Source organism: Struthio camelus, chromosome 3 (genome assembly GCF_040807025.1).
Source record: "Struthio camelus isolate bStrCam1 chromosome 3, bStrCam1.hap1, whole genome shotgun sequence".
NCBI classification, from domain to species: domain Eukaryota; kingdom Metazoa; phylum Chordata; class Aves; order Struthioniformes; family Struthionidae; genus Struthio; species Struthio camelus.
The window spans coordinates 94,870,785-94,887,519 of NC_090944.1; the positions used below are offsets into that span (position 1 = coordinate 94,870,785).

The following is a 16,735-nucleotide window of genomic DNA, read 5'->3' on the forward strand; positions in this document are numbered from 1 at the left end:
GCAAAAGAATTTTTCCAACATTACACATAAAGTACTAAGCATAAGGAGAAATGCACCAAAATGCATCTCATACATCGCAGACACAATATGAAGAACCTGAGAGACATTATAATTATATTTTATTCTCCCTCTAGTCCATTTTCTTGTTTTAACAGCTAAGGAAAAATAAAACTATGTCCTAGAAACAATCTTTCACCTTGAAGGTTTTTTTTTTTTGTGGCACTACTTACCAACCTAAAGAAAACAAACAAACAAAAAAAAAACACACACCAAAAAAAAAAAACTTCTTCGGACATTCTATGAATACCTCTAAAGAGCCACCATCACCTACCCCAAGTTTTAAGGTAGGTAACCTTCTCCGCACTATTTATGTTTCTAAAATAAAGATGAGGTGCTGTTTTTCACCTGAGTAGGAAGAATTTGGCATACCATCAAGAAGCAGAGTTAGAAAAATACATTAGTTTCTTTTGTCCTAACATAAGAAATTAATTTTGTATGTACATGAAATCAAGATTATTCCAAAGGAGCAGGGGAGAGGATTAAGAGCAAAACTAAAATTTGACTTGCTCGACTGCCCATTATACTTGAATTAATTCCTTGCACCTTTCAGAAAGTATTCTTTAATCTATATTTTCAAAACACACATACACAGCTAACTCTTACGTTGGTAGGAAAGCAATGGCTTTGCACTGCTACCCACTAATAACATTTTGAAAGACAGACCCTCTTCCAGGTTTCCATTTTGACGTACTTACGCAGCATGGTCAGGAAACATAAGTTCAGCTTTGAAGTGTTAAAGCCATTCCTCAGTGAAAAAACAAACCAAAAAGCCAACCAAAAAAAAAAAGAAGATACTCAGCAGACGGTATAACTTCTTAGAAGTGATGACAATTATCTGGTTACAGTGCAAGCCATGCTAGCACAGACCCTTTAAAAGCCAAGATTTGAGGCCACTCTCCCCCCCCCCCCCCATTTCCTCTATTAATTCTAGAAACACCATCCCTGGAAAAAACATGCAAAGTTTCAGTTTTGGGGGTTTTGGTTTTTTAAAGAAAGTATAGAAAAATATTGCATTATACATTACCACCATACAACAATAAGAGAAAATATGCCCTCCCACACCAATTTCTACAAAAAAAGTGACCAGCTACCATAGTTAAGACTATAACCTTCTTTAAAAATCAGTCTCTAACAATATAAACACTGACACACTTTGCAATATACAAGAGTCAAGTAACTAGGGCATCTCTCTCCTTATACAGAGGAGGTTGCACAGTACATGTACTTTAATCAATACCAACTATCCACTTACTAAATAAAACATTCTTTATTTTCTCCAGACCAAAGCATAACTTTGTTTGCAGTACTATTCACTATTGTCACAGAATAAACATCAGATTCCTTATCGTTAGGCTTCCATATTTTGTGTTTTGTATAAACAATATAAAACTACACTGAGAAGTGTCCACTAGCACAAATTAAGCAAGACTTTAAACAAAAACTGTCCAGCCCATTAAGTCCTACAGATTAAAGTTTGAGTTCTTCTGTGGCTGTCGGACTAGAAACACAAAGGGAATGGTGCAACTCGACTTACAAGAGTTGATGATCCAAACTCCTGTTACAAGTTAACTTACTTCAGAGTAGCAGTGTTTTCACTCCCAAAATGAATATACTCCCCCTATCCTTATGCAGTATTCAGCTATCCTGTAGTTGACCTGGAGGAGCACCGCATACCCTCACAATCATTTCATTCACCTATGTGCACTTCCACAATTTTGTGCAAGGACATCAAAAACTCCATTGCTTTTATAAAAAGGAAAGAGTGGAAAAACTTTGCTAGTTTCTATAATCAGTTTGTTTGTTCAACACATTCTTCCCTGCCACAATTGAAAGTACATAATTACCACGTGGGGATGAGGAGGACTGCACAGCAGCACTTGTAATTGTACATCAATTAGAAAGGTCAGTAATGCAAAAAAGCTCAAAATTCCTGGCTATCCTCCCAACTCTGTATGTTGGAACACCACATTTTGTTTTCTCAGTTCTGTGCCAACGGGAAGAACACACTTATCCACTGAAGGACTTTCAGTAATATGGACTGATTTCAGCCTGAATAAAAGTATCGCTCAGCGTTAGCCTATGCTCTCTGCAATGTGGGCAAATTCTAAGCATGAACGCTTATATACTTTAGTGTATGAACAGTATTGTTGGTGAGACAAAAACCTCTATGAAAGATGAGGTAGGATTGTGCTACAGACACTATTAAAGTAGGATCTGCAGAACTGCAAGAATATAAGCTTGTGAAATGAAAACGTTATCCTCTCCTAAATTTGCAGGATAAAATTGCCATTGTATAGTTTGTATAAAACCCTGTAAACCTGTTACTCCCCTTCTTCAGATACCTTGTTTTACATCGTCTTGGTGCCTCTGGAGAATCTAATTACCAATACTATGCGATATGTTTTCACTGAAGTTGCACATATCTTGTTTCTCCTGAACACTGAAGTTAGGACTGTATCACATAGCAGGCGGAGATGCAAGGTGAAGTTACATGTTACTGCTTGCTCATACTAGACAGAGAAGATTCTAGCAACCATCTTCTCTCCTCTCATATATAACCCCATCTTTCATGAATTCTGATACTTGCCCAGCTCCAACTCACCCAGACAACTTGGAAAAAAAAAACAAGAAAACCAAAAAAAAAAATTTCTGCCAGGTTAATGAGTCGCACTGGCCTACTGCACAGCCAGACAACTCCCAGAAGTAGAAGCAGTGAAGGGACAGGACGGTCTGCCTAGGAGTGAGACCTCCTCTTTCCAGTAGCAGAGAGCCACTTTATTAGCTCTTTCAAAATGCAACCTCTATTTCCTGCCAAGCACATCTGAAAAAGAACAGAAGTACCAAGTTCCAAAGTCCTATTTTGCTCATAAAATTTTAATATAGAGAAAGACCAATGTTTCAAATCATTAGTGAATAACAGTATATACTATTTGAAAATTAATATTTATACTTGTTTTTTCAAAGTAATAAAGGTTCTCTATAGAATAAACACTAAAACCAGAACAACGACAGCAACTGATAAGAAAAGAAAATTGCAATATTTCAAATACCAATTTAAGCATATTAGTTAGAAGACAAGTGCTGCCTGATACCAAACTCTTTAATACAGTCCATTCCCAGATGTAGCAGGACAAAGATATTACCTTTAAAATTACCACTTCTCAGCTGAATGAGAATAGTCATGACTTACTGTCACTGGCCCTAAGATTAATACAGGATTTATGGCCAGCATAGCTGTCTGGGACTGAAAATCAGCTAATTAGACCAAATTAGACAGCTGTGGGCTTCTAAAAGAGAACTAAATGTAAGTCAAGGTGATTTGATCTGTAATCCTCCCTACATTTTCTGGATTTATTTAAATTATACAGAAAAACGCCATTCTAATTGTACCTTGTAATATCTGAAGTAATCACGCTCTTGCAGTTTCTGTATTTTGGGGAAGATCTTGAAAGTGTTGAAGTCATCGATGCTCTCTATGTCGCACAAGCAGTCATCTAGGACTCCTGTGAGCTATTAGAAAAATACATCAGATTGCATTTTTTGGTTAAAAAAATAAATTTTAACTGTAAAAATCCTCTAAAGAGGAAAAGGAACAAAACTAAAAAGAAATAACTGTGAGATGCAGTTCCATAGCAAATAACTTATTTCTCATCATTACAACACTCTGTAACTAATATGATACCTTACAAATCCAGAAATGGAAAACAATAGATCTTTACACTTTCTTGACTCCACCTCCCAGTGTAACACTGAGCCAACGTCAGTCAGGGATCAACAATTTTCACCCTGAAATTTGTTCTTGCGTAGATCTAACATACAGAATCCCCCACAAAATGAGCAGCAAGATTTTTCAAACCACCAAGACATTACATCAGCACAGAGAGCTGTGTACCAAGTACACTCCTACCAAATGCTCATTGGCTTCCTAGCTGAATTCCCTAAAGTACAATCATGCATTGTCACCCTAGTCTCCTATTCCTTCTCAGAGTTTAAGAAGATTCCAGCTAGTTTCTTCAGAGGCATAGGAAAAGGGGAATAAGTATTTTTGTACCCAACAAGTTAAAAACTTAACTGTGAAGTTTTACCAATAAATATTAGGAAAATCAGGTGCAGGCTTCTATATTCTAAGGCTGCAGATCTTTTTAAGCTGCTGTGAAACTACATCTGAGCTTCCAATGCCCTACGCCTTCTCTTGTGCCAGCACAGCACAGTGGTTCAAGGCACTGCACCAGCTTAAGACTACCACTACCAGAACAACTGCAGGAGAGCTACTGCCAGTGCAGGAGAGGAAACAGGACTGTGCAAGTGGGTAGAGAGGGCAGGCCCAACTTACATCAGCTTAAACTACTGCAAAACAGCAATCTGAAAGTGTCCTACGGAAAGTCTGAAATGCAGAGTGTGAGTCTATAAACATTCATATAAATTTCATTACATCTCATAAGCATAGCTTCCTATACAAATAAACAGGTTTTAAAGGCCTTTAAAGTATAACTTTAATTTCATGTTAATGCTTTAGTCCATGCCTGAGAGAAATGGAACCAAATGCTGTTAATTCTGGCTATTCTCAGCAAAACAAGTAATGCATCAACATACATGATGGCACAGAAAGCATTTAAAAATAGGGAGGCCTGTACACTTTATATCTTGAATGGGTTAGAAGATTTCTAACTATTAAAAGGTTATGTGTGAAAGGAGAAGAAATATATTTCATGTTTGTTTTTCCATAGATTTCAAGGCTAGATGTGATTATGAAATCATCTAATCTGTTTCATGCATGATAAAACATTCAATGACTTTATAGCATAGATACCCTTATATAACCAAAACCGTTGAGCTTGATGTAAAAAAAGGACACTAGAAAGTGGATTGTAAGCTTCTGCTCTTTTATGAAGCATAAAGGAAGCCTGGAAAGTGTTTCCCCCCCCCCCCCCTTTTTTTATGATATTTTTTCCCCTGAGAAAACGGAGAGGTGAGAGTTTGGCAATAAAGCGTTTTTAGTAGAAAATTCAGCTTTTATAGATCTTGCCTTTTCTGAGAGACTAAACAGGCTGTCACAGATCTGCAAATTAAACATCAGGGATGGCAATGAAGTGAAACTCATTTAAGAAAAGTAACTTTACCCAGACTGTTCCATGCTGTTATGTTTGCCATCATTAATATTGTTTAATTTCGAACCTGGACAAGCATCTAGAAAGATGACTGCTCATTTAAAGCTTTTCACAAAAGCCAAGAAAGTTCACAGTCCACAGAAGGGCCAATTTCAAAGTCGGAAGACAAATTTTCAAATTCTTGATACTTCCAGAAATAAAATCCACAGAGATTTTAATCTAGGAAGATTTTGCAAAAAAAAAAAGTTCAGATTTTCTTATCAGTCACAAATAGGCAGAAATTCATTTTGTCATCTTTACATGTAACACTCTACCACAAAAAAAAAAAAAAAACTATTCATCCTAATAAAAATCTCAAAAAAGATAACTAGGAACAAATTGCTCAAATAGTAAACTGGATAAACCATACGTGAGGAAAAGAATTCATTAAGCTGGAAGAAGTGTGGCAAAGATCTCAGAAACTGTATTTGGACTCAGAAGATAGAGTAGGAAATTATTTTGATTACCATCTCACGAAGCTATCCACTGCCTACAAAAACATTTTTACACTATGTATTCAAAACTGAAATGGGAGCTTCAGGGGAAAACCGTCCAAACACACATATAGTCGTTATAAAAAGTGTCAAATCTCTATGAAAAAATACAAGCTGTAGCTGCTGTATTCAACTAAGATTGCACACTAATGAAAGTTGCACCTTGGCAGATGTTTCTCATAAAGTGCTGATCCTGAGAAAATCTTACAAAATGCACTGCAGCTTACTCAGAAGATTATAAAGAGCCAAAGATAAATCCTCTCCCAAAACTAAAAGAGGTCTAAGAAATTTTAAAGAGAAAAATTAATTTAGAGTTACAAGAGCAAGGAAATGAAGCTCTTAGTTTCTCGCAGCTTCTCAAAATTGAAGCAGTTAGCTCGCTGTGTATACAAAATAGCAAAAACAATGTTGCCTTTGAAAGCATGAAATAGAAATAAACACCACTATATATGTACCAAAGCATAATTTATAAAATGCTTTGACAGCACATATGAAATGCCAGTTCTGAGCAACAGAGGAGTCAGTTCAGTACAGACTAAAACAGCAGCAGCACAGGGTTCAAATGTCCCAGTTAGAGCTACTTTACTGTTACTGTAATCTTCAGTGCTCTGACTTGCCAAATGACAGAATACTCTAAAAAGATACAGAAAACTGTTTCATTTTTAATCAGCACTAGGATCCTCCAGGGAATTCTTTGTTACACTACAGACATCAAAATAAGAACAATGTATTACACGATTAAAACTAGTTGTTAAGCAAGACTTGTTTTTTTAGTCATACAATTAGTATTTTGCCTTCTTTAAACTGAACCATACCAGCTAACTTATTTCATAAGTATAGAGCCAAACTCTAGTGTAAGCTATCATAACCTTTGTTACAGTGGCAAATATCAAGTTTATTTACGATCAATTAATTATTTTGAATTCTATGGTAAATTCTAGAAACACTAACCTGCTACAACCAAAGAGAAGTCAGAAGACAGCTGCTATTCCTTCGGCACTTCCAATATGCTTATCAAAGCATTTCTATGAATTGTCAAACCTGGTGTACCCTTGTATAGATATCAGAGCTGCACTGGAAGTGTTAAACGTCTAATTCACCTTCTCCAAGTTAAATCAACCTTTTTTTAATAAAAGATCAGTATCCAACCTCCACCAATTTCTCCTTAAAAGATCTGGAAGGAGAAATGTATATAGCACTTCAGCACTAACAAAAACCTGCATAAGTGCATATACTAACAAGCAACATACTTACATCGACAACCTTTTTAGTGTTACCAGGTTGTTGTACTGTAATTGCTTCAACATACCCTCCTTAGAAGGAAACCCGGGACATCTTTTGTTCCTTCATGTTTTACTTTGCAATAGTTGCAGAAGGAGAGAAAATAAATAGGTACTATGACTCTTGAGAACTAATGGCTAACTTATTTTTTCTCTGCACAAATCAAACTGAAGTTTAAATGCTGAATACAATATATGAATTTTATGAAAGAGCAACAATGAATCTCTCTCTCAGTACTCCTAGGAAAACCACATGACAGTGCATTGATTATTCCATTAAGAATCTCAATAAAAGAATTCCACGTTATACTAACACAGCTACTAAAACTCTTAAAAAAAAAAAAAAGAGAGAGAGAGAGAAAGAGAAAGAGAGCGAGAGCGAGCACGTGAGAGAGAAAATCATAAGTTATAACAAAAAAAAAATACTGCAATAAAAAGCTATCTATGCTAGGCTACACTCTCCCTTGGATGGTCACTTACAGTATGGCAGGTTATTAAACAAACCAGAAATCTAAAAAAAAAATAAAATAAAATAAGAGAAATAATCAGAAACACAAGACACACTTGAACCACGTGGGTATTATTTCATATTTTCATATCAACTCACTCTAATGTCTTTGGCCCAGCTAAAAATCCTTCCCTACTTGACACCAGCTATTATAATTATTATGGACGTACTGCTGATGAATACTAGGCTCCCACCTACAGATACTTCTTCTGAAGCCATGAGGACAACTTACAGAAAGAAGGAGCATTCTTACCCTTCTCTGTCCCACAGGTAACCAGACACAACCTAAAAACATACTGCATTGAGTGGCCAAGCCCAGGCATTGATATCACCATGAGAACATACAGCCATCGACTTCTGCAGGACACAGAAATTTCTGCCTAAAGGCCAAGGGCGTGATCCACCACAGCGCTCCTGAACGCAACGCTTCACAGACTGCAAGCGCTCTTACCTGGAGCAAACTCCTCCGTGTAACTGAACCGTTATATAAAGGCACTACCAGTATCCTGCACCAATCAACTACTCCAGCGCTCCCTCTAGAGCCGTGGACGGCGGGGGGCTCACAGCCCGCAGACCAGACCAGACCCCCAGCCACCCTCCAACGGGCCCGGCAGCACTTCAGCGCAGGACAAGCCCAGCCCCGCGCCCGACCCCAGCGAGCAACAAACCGCACGACATCAGGTAGGAGCCGGGGTGAGGGGGCTACAGGCTTCAGCGAGGGGCTCCCCCACTCCTCCACCGAGGAGGAGGCACAAGACACCGCCTGAAGATGCGCTCTCCCCTACGCCTCTCTAGGGCGCCCGCACCGCCTCCTCCAGCCCCAGGGCCGGGGAGGACCTCAGCCCTTTCTCCCTTCAGGAAGGGGCCCGCGGCCCGACTCCCCGCCGAGGAAGAGCGTTCCTGCACGGCCACGCTGCCCCCCGCCCTCCTCCCCCACGAGGGGACCCTGCCGCATCCTCCTACTCGCCCTCGGCTCCCACCTGGGCCTCCGCTGTCAGGACGCAGCTGAGCACGGCCAGCAGCCGCGCTGCCAGCACTGTCCTCGCCGCTGTGCTCCGGGCGGCGCCGCCGCTGCCGCTCATGCTGCTCCCGCCGCGGCTGACGGGGGAGGGGGGCCCTCGCCTCGCTGCGCAGCCGCCGCCGCCGCCGCCGCCGCCGCCGCAGGAAGCACACGGGCGAGGCGAGGGCCGGCGGCGGCGGCTCCTCTGGGTGCTGCCGCTCCTGCCCGCGACGGGAGCCGTCGGGCGAGGGCGCCGCGCTCACCTCAGCCTGCCCGCGCGCTACTGCCGCCGCCACGGCACGGCACCGACGGACGAGCACCGTCCTCTCGCGCAGCAACCGCCGCCGCGGCCGCCCAACCGCCCGCCGCGCGGCGGCACCCTGGGAACTGTAGTCCGCGCGCGCACCGCCAGCCGCCGCAGGGCGCCGGGCGGGGCGGGGCGGGGCGGGGCGGGGCGGGCCCAGCGCGGCGCCCAATCGGAGAGGACCACGCGCGCCTCCAAAACAAGCAGCGAGTGAACGGCCGCCTCGCGCGCGCGCGGCGGGCGCGGGGGGAGGGGGCAGTGCCCGCCCGCCGGCCGTGAGGGGAGGTGCGAGCGGCCGAGGTGGGGGGAAAGGGCGGAGACGACGGCGGCGAGAAGCGCCGTCCCCCCCCCCCGGCTCGTCTGGCCGGTGCCGGTAACGAGCCGCGGGCCGGGCCGGGCCGCCCGAGCCGTGCGCTATGTGGTTGCGCTGGGAAGAGGCGGCGCAGCGCCGGGAAGTTCAAATGTCGGGTGGCCCAGGCGGGGCGTCTCGCTGGCGTAAAGAGCAGATCTAGAGACTTCGTGTCCTGCTGCTGCTGCAAAGTACTCAGAGGTCCAGTAGTTGGCCTTTTTTTTTCTTTTAGGTTAAAAAGCCCACTTCTTTCAGCACAGTTTATTTCATGAGAAGTCATTTATAGAGGCGGCAGCGTGTATTTTTGTTAACTGCAGGACGCACACGAAGATAGGAAACATGTTTCAGCCTTGTCTAATTTTCTTGTTATCTGCTTCCCTTGAGACCGAGGCTGAAAGTTAACGAAAAAGCTATAGACTTTATCCATCCACTGGCTTTTAATCTTTTATTTTTGCAGTTGTAAGCCCTTACATTTGTTTTCAGGATAGGTGCAGACTACTGCACAGCAAATTGGAGCCTACAGACAAGAAGGAAGTGCTTTCATATTAGCTAGGCTAATGAAATACTGAATTGCTGTGGAAAGAGGCAGTCCCGTTCCCCTCCCCCTCCTCCTGCAGGTTCCCCATCCCTTATGTCTGAGCTAGCAACCCTGCAGTTAGCTGCATGGTAAATCAATTCAGCTACCTGTTTTTTTGTTGTTGTTGTTGTTGTTTTTTCCCCACGGACAGTTTTCTGCCAGAGCAGCCAGCTGAACTGATTCACTCTCTGGCTGCTTGATCACTGGACCTGATCCAAGGGAAGTGGCAAGAGAACATACTCTGGAAGGAACAAAAGAGAGTAGGACCATCCCGTCCAGTGGCTGCTTGCTGTTAGATAAGTTTTGCTACCCCTAGTTTGTTTGTTTTATTTATTTATTTTATTTTATTTTTACTGACTCCTTAGCTGTTAATAAATTGAAAGTTACTCTGCTACATCAACTTAATTTGTCTAGCTTTGCTATACTAATAGCATGGAACTGATCTAATATTGCTATCATTGCTTCTTTTCAGTTCCTTTGAAAATGCTAAAGAACCAGCTCAGGAACAATCTTTTGCTCTCACCAGTTAAAAACGTGGCTGTAATTCTCCTCCAGAATTGCAGAAGTTCACATGCGTGAAAACATTATTGTTACACCGATTTCCTGTGCAGGGTTGCTGGAATTATGATTCTCTTTCAGTCCATCTACTGACACAGGTCCTTTCTGATACCCTCTCACTTAGAAGAGAATACTCTTTACTGGAGCATGGAGACAAGCTTTACAGTCAGGGCAGTTATTTCTGATAGCTTAAAATATTTTAGATTGACCATTATTATTTACTTCCAAGCTAATTCAAATTAGTTTTACATTTTCTTCATCTCTAAGTGTCAGTATGTCATAGGTTTTTGCATTGCTGAAACTGGCTTGAAAAGATGAAGATTTCAAAGCTATGAGTTCAACAGTCCACGAAATGGAGTAAGAAGTAGCTTTATAGTTTGGTCCCAGAGAAAAGATGTAATACTCCTTCTTTTCCCCTCTAAGAGTATAAGCGGCAGACATACAATTTGGAAACAAGGATTAAATTAGAATCCGTTCATTCATTGCAGCTTCAGGAGACCAATACCTTTACTAGAGAACTGTGTAGGAAAAAGTGGCAGAACAGCTAATGCTAATGTTTACATTGCCGTGGCTGGCTTTCACTGTCAGTGCTCCATACTTTTATTGCAAGTGGTTTGTACTTGTCACAAAGTTACTGTTTCTTTTTGGCAGATTCAGATGAGTTCACTGTATTTAACTTCATTTTATAGCTTTGATTCTGGAACACAATTTGAATAATGATTTATGTATATATAAATATGCACACTTGCACTGCATATAAGACTACATTTAGTATATGCAAATTAGGTGTAAACCATCATATTTCCCAAGTCATAATGTTCACTCAGCTGTCAATTCAGAACATTTTATGTTAGTTATGGAGAGTATTTTTTTAGCTTCACCTCAAACAATCTAATCCTGCTTGCATTGAAAATCAATGAAAGCTTAGTTTCTGGCTACAGTAGCAGCAGTATAAGAATTTGGCTGTAGAAATGTATAATGAATAATTTTAAGATGCAAAAAGTGAGATTAATTCTTTATATACATATATATTCTCTGTTATATCAGACCTGAATTTTGCTCAATACAGTGTTTAAACTCTGCAATGTCCTTTATTGTACTTTATGTTTTAGTGTTTACTTCAATCTATGAATGCTATTTTGCCAGTGGTGTAAAATGGAAAAAAAAATTATCCTAATGTAGACAATACCTTTGTGAAATCAGTTTTAGGAAATCCTAGCAGAAGAAGCAGTCTTGCAATTGCCAGCAACCGTAACGGTACCTACTAAGCCTGTTTCTTTTAAGGGAATTTGCCCTGATGTTAATATTATAACTGGGGTTGAAGACAAGTCTTTACTGGGAAAAGGGATAATCGTGTCTTCTGTCCAAATAGTTTACAGCATCCTGGGTTCATGAAAACAGTCTGGTATAGATATTTAATTTTTCAGTGTACATGCATGTAGTCTGGCATAGGAACAAGTATCTTTTCTTATGTGATTTCATAATATGTTGAAAATCTTAAGTTTAATTTGCAAGCTCTGACATTTTCTTTCTACCTGCAAGTAAAGAAAGCCCTGAAGGCAGGGCAACTGCAACTATTCCTCTGTACTAGAAAATAAGCCAAACATTAAATAATTTACATCGGAGTCACCTCTTCTCCGTCCTAACGCTATTCTCTAAAGGGGACACAGATCTGAGTGCATACACAGTAACAGCCAGCCATATAGACAATCAGCTTGCAATTACATGGACACCGTGGCCAAACTTGCCTTTGGTCTGCGGTGGGGGGCATAGCAGGAACTGGAACTGGTAAGGCCTGCTGCTTTACTTGTGGTAGCCCTGTTAGTGCCCTACGGTCAGCTTTTTATTTGCCAGAATCCAACTCATACGCTCTGGCTGTACGTAGAATTCAAGATCTGTGGTCAGCAGCTATGTAAAAGCATATCTTAGAAATTATTACAGATGAATTTAAGCAGCCAGTCAAGCAAAACATAAATGGGTGGCTTCACATTTCACTTTAGGAGAAGCTTGGTAAATCACAGCTGCTTTGTCAAGTTCATGAACTAGATTTCAGTAATCTCAGACGTAGATTTCTGGAAAATTTTTGCCCTTGAAACTTTTGCCTTTATTTATTTTTCCAAATTAACATTTGAATGACTCCTTTCTAAAGTTAGCAGAGTAAACCATAGGAATCAATACGTCACAAATTCCTCTGCAAGTTTGGCAAACAGCAGCTGTGGGAGTGCAGTGTCTGTTGAGCAATAGGAACATCCTGTGGTAGTGTAGTTATGACAGTATGAGGATGTAGCAAGGCAGAGCTGTAGGCTGAGGTAACAACTTTTACTAAATCACCTGATGCAAGTACAAAAAAAAACCCAGACAAGTTCTGGGGCATGTGAGTTCTGTGGTTTGTCAGGCCTCTTACAACTGAAGGGCTTGCAAACCCAGAAACTTCTCTATTTTTTCCAGCATGTCATGCGTCCTATTAAAAGTAACTGTATTTCCTTGCAAGTCATGCTTCACATAATGTGGTATTCTCACCTACTGATACCTACTTAAAACCACAATATACTCTCAAGACTGAGGCGAGTGTTGCTAATAATTTTTGAAAGATACCTACAGACGTCTAGCCATCAAGACACGTGACAAGGACTGTGGCCTGTCAATGGAAAGGCACCAGGTCAAATTCATAACAGTGAAAAAAGGGCAATTTTTTAATCTGAAGATTGCATACAGCAAGATCTTCACAACAAATAAAAACAAGGAAGAAAAAAGATGGAATACAGTAAAAATAATAGCAAAGTATAAAGAGGGAATACATTAAAAAAAGGTTTTGTAGATGGTAAAAAAATAATTAAAAATTTTAGTAATACACCTGAATTCCTGATTCCTACGTTTTGTACGTGTGCTATTGTTGAATGTTAACAAACTGCATTATGTAGTTAGTGTATGACTGCAGCTCCTACTCTGATGCAAGAGTACAGGAGCAAAATAGTCTCTAATGCCTTATTGTGGTCCCTTTACTACCTATGCTTTTTGAAGCGGAAATATCAACAAAGAAATGACTCTACTAGCTATTAAACTTCTGAATATAGCAGGTACATATATGAATATAGCAGATCAACATAATTAGTCTGGTTTCTGAAAGATTCGAAATTTATACGTTTGCACTCTGTGTGCGTGTGATTATCTGTCAAAACATTTGGTGGTGAGGAAGAGGTCTCAACTAAACTATTGCATACTTTATGAAAACAGGCAGACAGGCAGGGAGACCCTAATAACGCCCCCGCAGAGGGATACGCTGCAGCCTGAAGCTAACCGTGTTAGGCTCAGTTTAAATACACCAATCTAGAAAAAGCATGATTTTGTTTCTGTGGCTCATGGAGCTTCTTGTTTGACTTAGACACTTACAGCACAGCCACTGGGGTGGTAGGAGCGTTCCCTGATCATGCAGTCCTGTCAGACAAAGAGATTGTCCACAGGCTTACATAGGAGGGTCCAGATGTGTATCATTTCTTATATTTTCTCCGTTTTTCTTAATTTTGTTTCTGTCAAATAAATGTCTAAACCATGACACTCCCGTAAAGCTATAAAAGAACAATATAATTATCAGCAAAGAAAGTAATTTAATTTTTAAGCTGATGGTTAATTATTCCTACGCTAAAACATTCTCAAAATTTTAAAGAACTGGTCTAGCAACATATTGAAGCTGCCAACAGTTGAAAACTACAGAAGGATACCTGAGCAAGAAGATAAAGGCACATATCTTCTAACGGTTGAAATACATTAGGGATCGAGAGTTGATGTTAAAACAGAGAAGTATTTTGCCCAATAAGAAAGAACTTTCTCACATACGAATGTTTAAAATGTGTATAGCAAAAGAATGAGGAAGAAAAAACAAGATTTTTAAATGACAGTGGCAGGCCCGCAGTTGCTGTGATTATCAGCAGCCCCTGCCTGTGAGGGGAAGACTGTTCCACCATGTTAGTCAGAGCGGCATTCGTGATCTGGAGCAGTAGTTCTCCTTTATTTCTGTGGGAAAGAGCCTTAGATGATCAGTTAGAATAATATGTAATGCCATTTTGCAGAGTCAGAAGTAATATTTTGCTGGACAGGACTACGTTGTCCATGGTCTAATTTGCAGCCTTTTGTTCAGATGCTGGGAAGCTCCTTGCTGACTATGGGTCAATTGTTAGTTCAGACAATGAACTAACTGGCTATGTATTACCAGATAATTTGTAACTCTCTGAGAACTGTCTCTGTGCTGAAAGGTGGGTTTTCTGGATGGGGCCAGGGAGGGGACAAGAAGAGCAAGTGCGTCCTTTTTTTTAAAAAACATTATATGAAAATGTTTGGTCTGGATTCAAGCACAATTCTACAAAATCCTGAACTCTTCAAATTATCATCAGCTAACACTGAATTTAGCTTCTTGCAGGGCTGTGGCAACGCAAGATATAAATGGCACTTAAGTGTAGAAATTTGATTAGAAAGTTAATACACTGTTTTAGAGAATTCCATTATTTAAATTTATCTAATTCCAGTGTTTAATTTTTATAATTACTTTATCCAAAGTAGTTGCTGGTTTTCTTGACTGATCAGTTAAGTAAGTAACAAACAGTGATTTCTGTATTTCTCATTAAAGCCATGATACAAGAACAGGCATGTAAAGGCCAAATTAAACTGTCCTGTTGACAGTACACTGAAGATATTTGCATGTAATTGCAGCATCCTCCAATTAAGTACTAGGAATAAATTGTTAAATTATGATGACTAGCCGAAGTTTTGAGCTAGTTATGTTATCTAGAATATTGACCTCTTTATTATTAAATTCTAGTATTTTAAAGGGTACTTTAAGAATGTGTTTAAAAAAATCTATTTCAAATGTAAAAGCTAATGTGATTTACAGATACACTTTTATAAATACATTATTATAAAGAATTAATCAGTTTTAGCTGCTGGCACAAATGTTCTGCTCAAATTATTTTGTTATTGTCTACTAAAATTATTTTTGAATCCCAGTGTAAGAAGATTTTAGGGTGTAAATTATGGGAAGAGTAAAGGCCACATTGATGGTCAAACCTGGCTTAGCCCCCAATTCCAATACCCTGTGAATATTTTGAAGGATCTTAATGGATTTTATATAGGTTTTTATATAGATTTTATATGGATTGTTCATATATTTATCCAAATCCATAGTCATTAACTTCATCTGTCTCTGAGGTTAAGACCGGTAGTCTTCCAACAGTGTACAGAGGCAATGTATACATGGCCAGACATGGCATTTGTTTTATTGAGGCGTAATTTTGGCAAGTTTAAAATCCAGAAAATTCTTAGTTCTACCATGGCTTTATGATTCATTGCATTTATAGCAGAGGCTCCAGTTATTGCTCCAGCATTTGTGTGGATCTGTGTTAGTAGGAATACATTTTCTTTTCCCTCTGAATCTCAACCTGATTATTCATCACCAAAAACATAGTGCCTCTAAGGAAATCTTCCAGGGAAGCATGTAGAATCAGCAAGTTTTATTTCTAATTAGACTCAAGGTTACCCTTTTAAGGTAAGAAATGGTTCCGTTTTCTTGGAATGAGTTTCAATAGTAATGTGCAACCAATTAGAGTTCACCTGTACCATGACTCAAATTTATGTGCCTGACAAAAACACTTCTCCTTTGTTTTTTTTTTACCCATTATGAATGATGGAAATATTAGTGACCTGGTAGCTGTAATGTGGAGATTAAGCTCTGTGTGTGTGTATGTGTGTGTGCGCACGCATGCATGTAACTCAATGGCAAATCCTCCATTTATCTTAGCAGCTGTCTAAAAACACTAAACACTAAAATTCTAGATATTAGTGAAAAGTCAGATAGCAGAATGAGCCACTGCATTTAATCTAACTCTGAAAATAAGAGCAATGTAATCTTTATCACTGATTTTGAGATTTGTCAAATGCATGAGATGTTTTTAATGCTTCATGAGCCAAAGGCTGCTTTCAGTGACACTGGTGTAATTCAGGCCCCTAAACTGGAACTCTTCCCCTGCAACAGAGTAGAATTTGGCTATAGAGTAACCACCTCAATGCAAGAGTGTGGTGGCTAGCAAACATAGTCTGCCTAACGGTAAACTAACCTAATTCAGTTACATTGGTTTCTTTTGTATGTGCCTGTACACTAAACAACAATACACGGTATTTCATTTTTTAGAAACTGATTCAATGCGCGGACCCCATGAAAACAACCTGTATTGCTTTAAACGTATTGAAACCTGAAGTGAGAGAATCTGCTAGAGACTGGGCTGACGGGAACAATGGGGAACTCGAGCAATTACATTAAAAGATTTGCCGTCATCATGGTGTTGGAAACGCCTTCCAGTGTAAGAGGATGAACTTTATAAATATCTCAAAAAAAAAAAAAAAAGTCCAGTTTCTGATCGCCGCTCCGCAGCGCTCGCGTGCTTAAGCCCCGTCCCTGCAGCGTGAGCCAC

At 40.0% G+C, this 16,735-nt stretch overlaps 1 protein-coding gene across 4 annotated transcripts in view; it reads right to left on the reverse strand.

Annotated features, from left to right (window-relative positions):
• The window catches only part of ERO1B (endoplasmic reticulum oxidoreductase 1 beta), a 39,765-nt gene extending 30,857 nt beyond the window's left edge, over positions 1 to 8,908 (reverse strand). For 2 of the 4 annotated variants that reach the window (XM_068939205.1, XM_068939202.1), the window contains exons 1-2: positions 8,470 to 8,858; positions 3,451 to 3,570 (exon numbers count right to left, since the gene is read on the reverse strand). In XM_068939205.1, coding sequence (XP_068795306.1) covers positions 3,451 to 3,570; positions 8,470 to 8,571 — 222 coding nt within the window. In that variant the 5' untranslated portion in view covers positions 8,572 to 8,858. Of the gene's footprint in view, positions 1 to 3,450; positions 3,571 to 7,742; positions 7,800 to 8,469 lie in introns of those variants that run through there. The other 2 variants (XM_068939203.1, XM_068939204.1) reach the window with 2 other exon arrangements.
• Between the last annotated feature and the right edge of the window lie 7,827 nt (positions 8,909 to 16,735).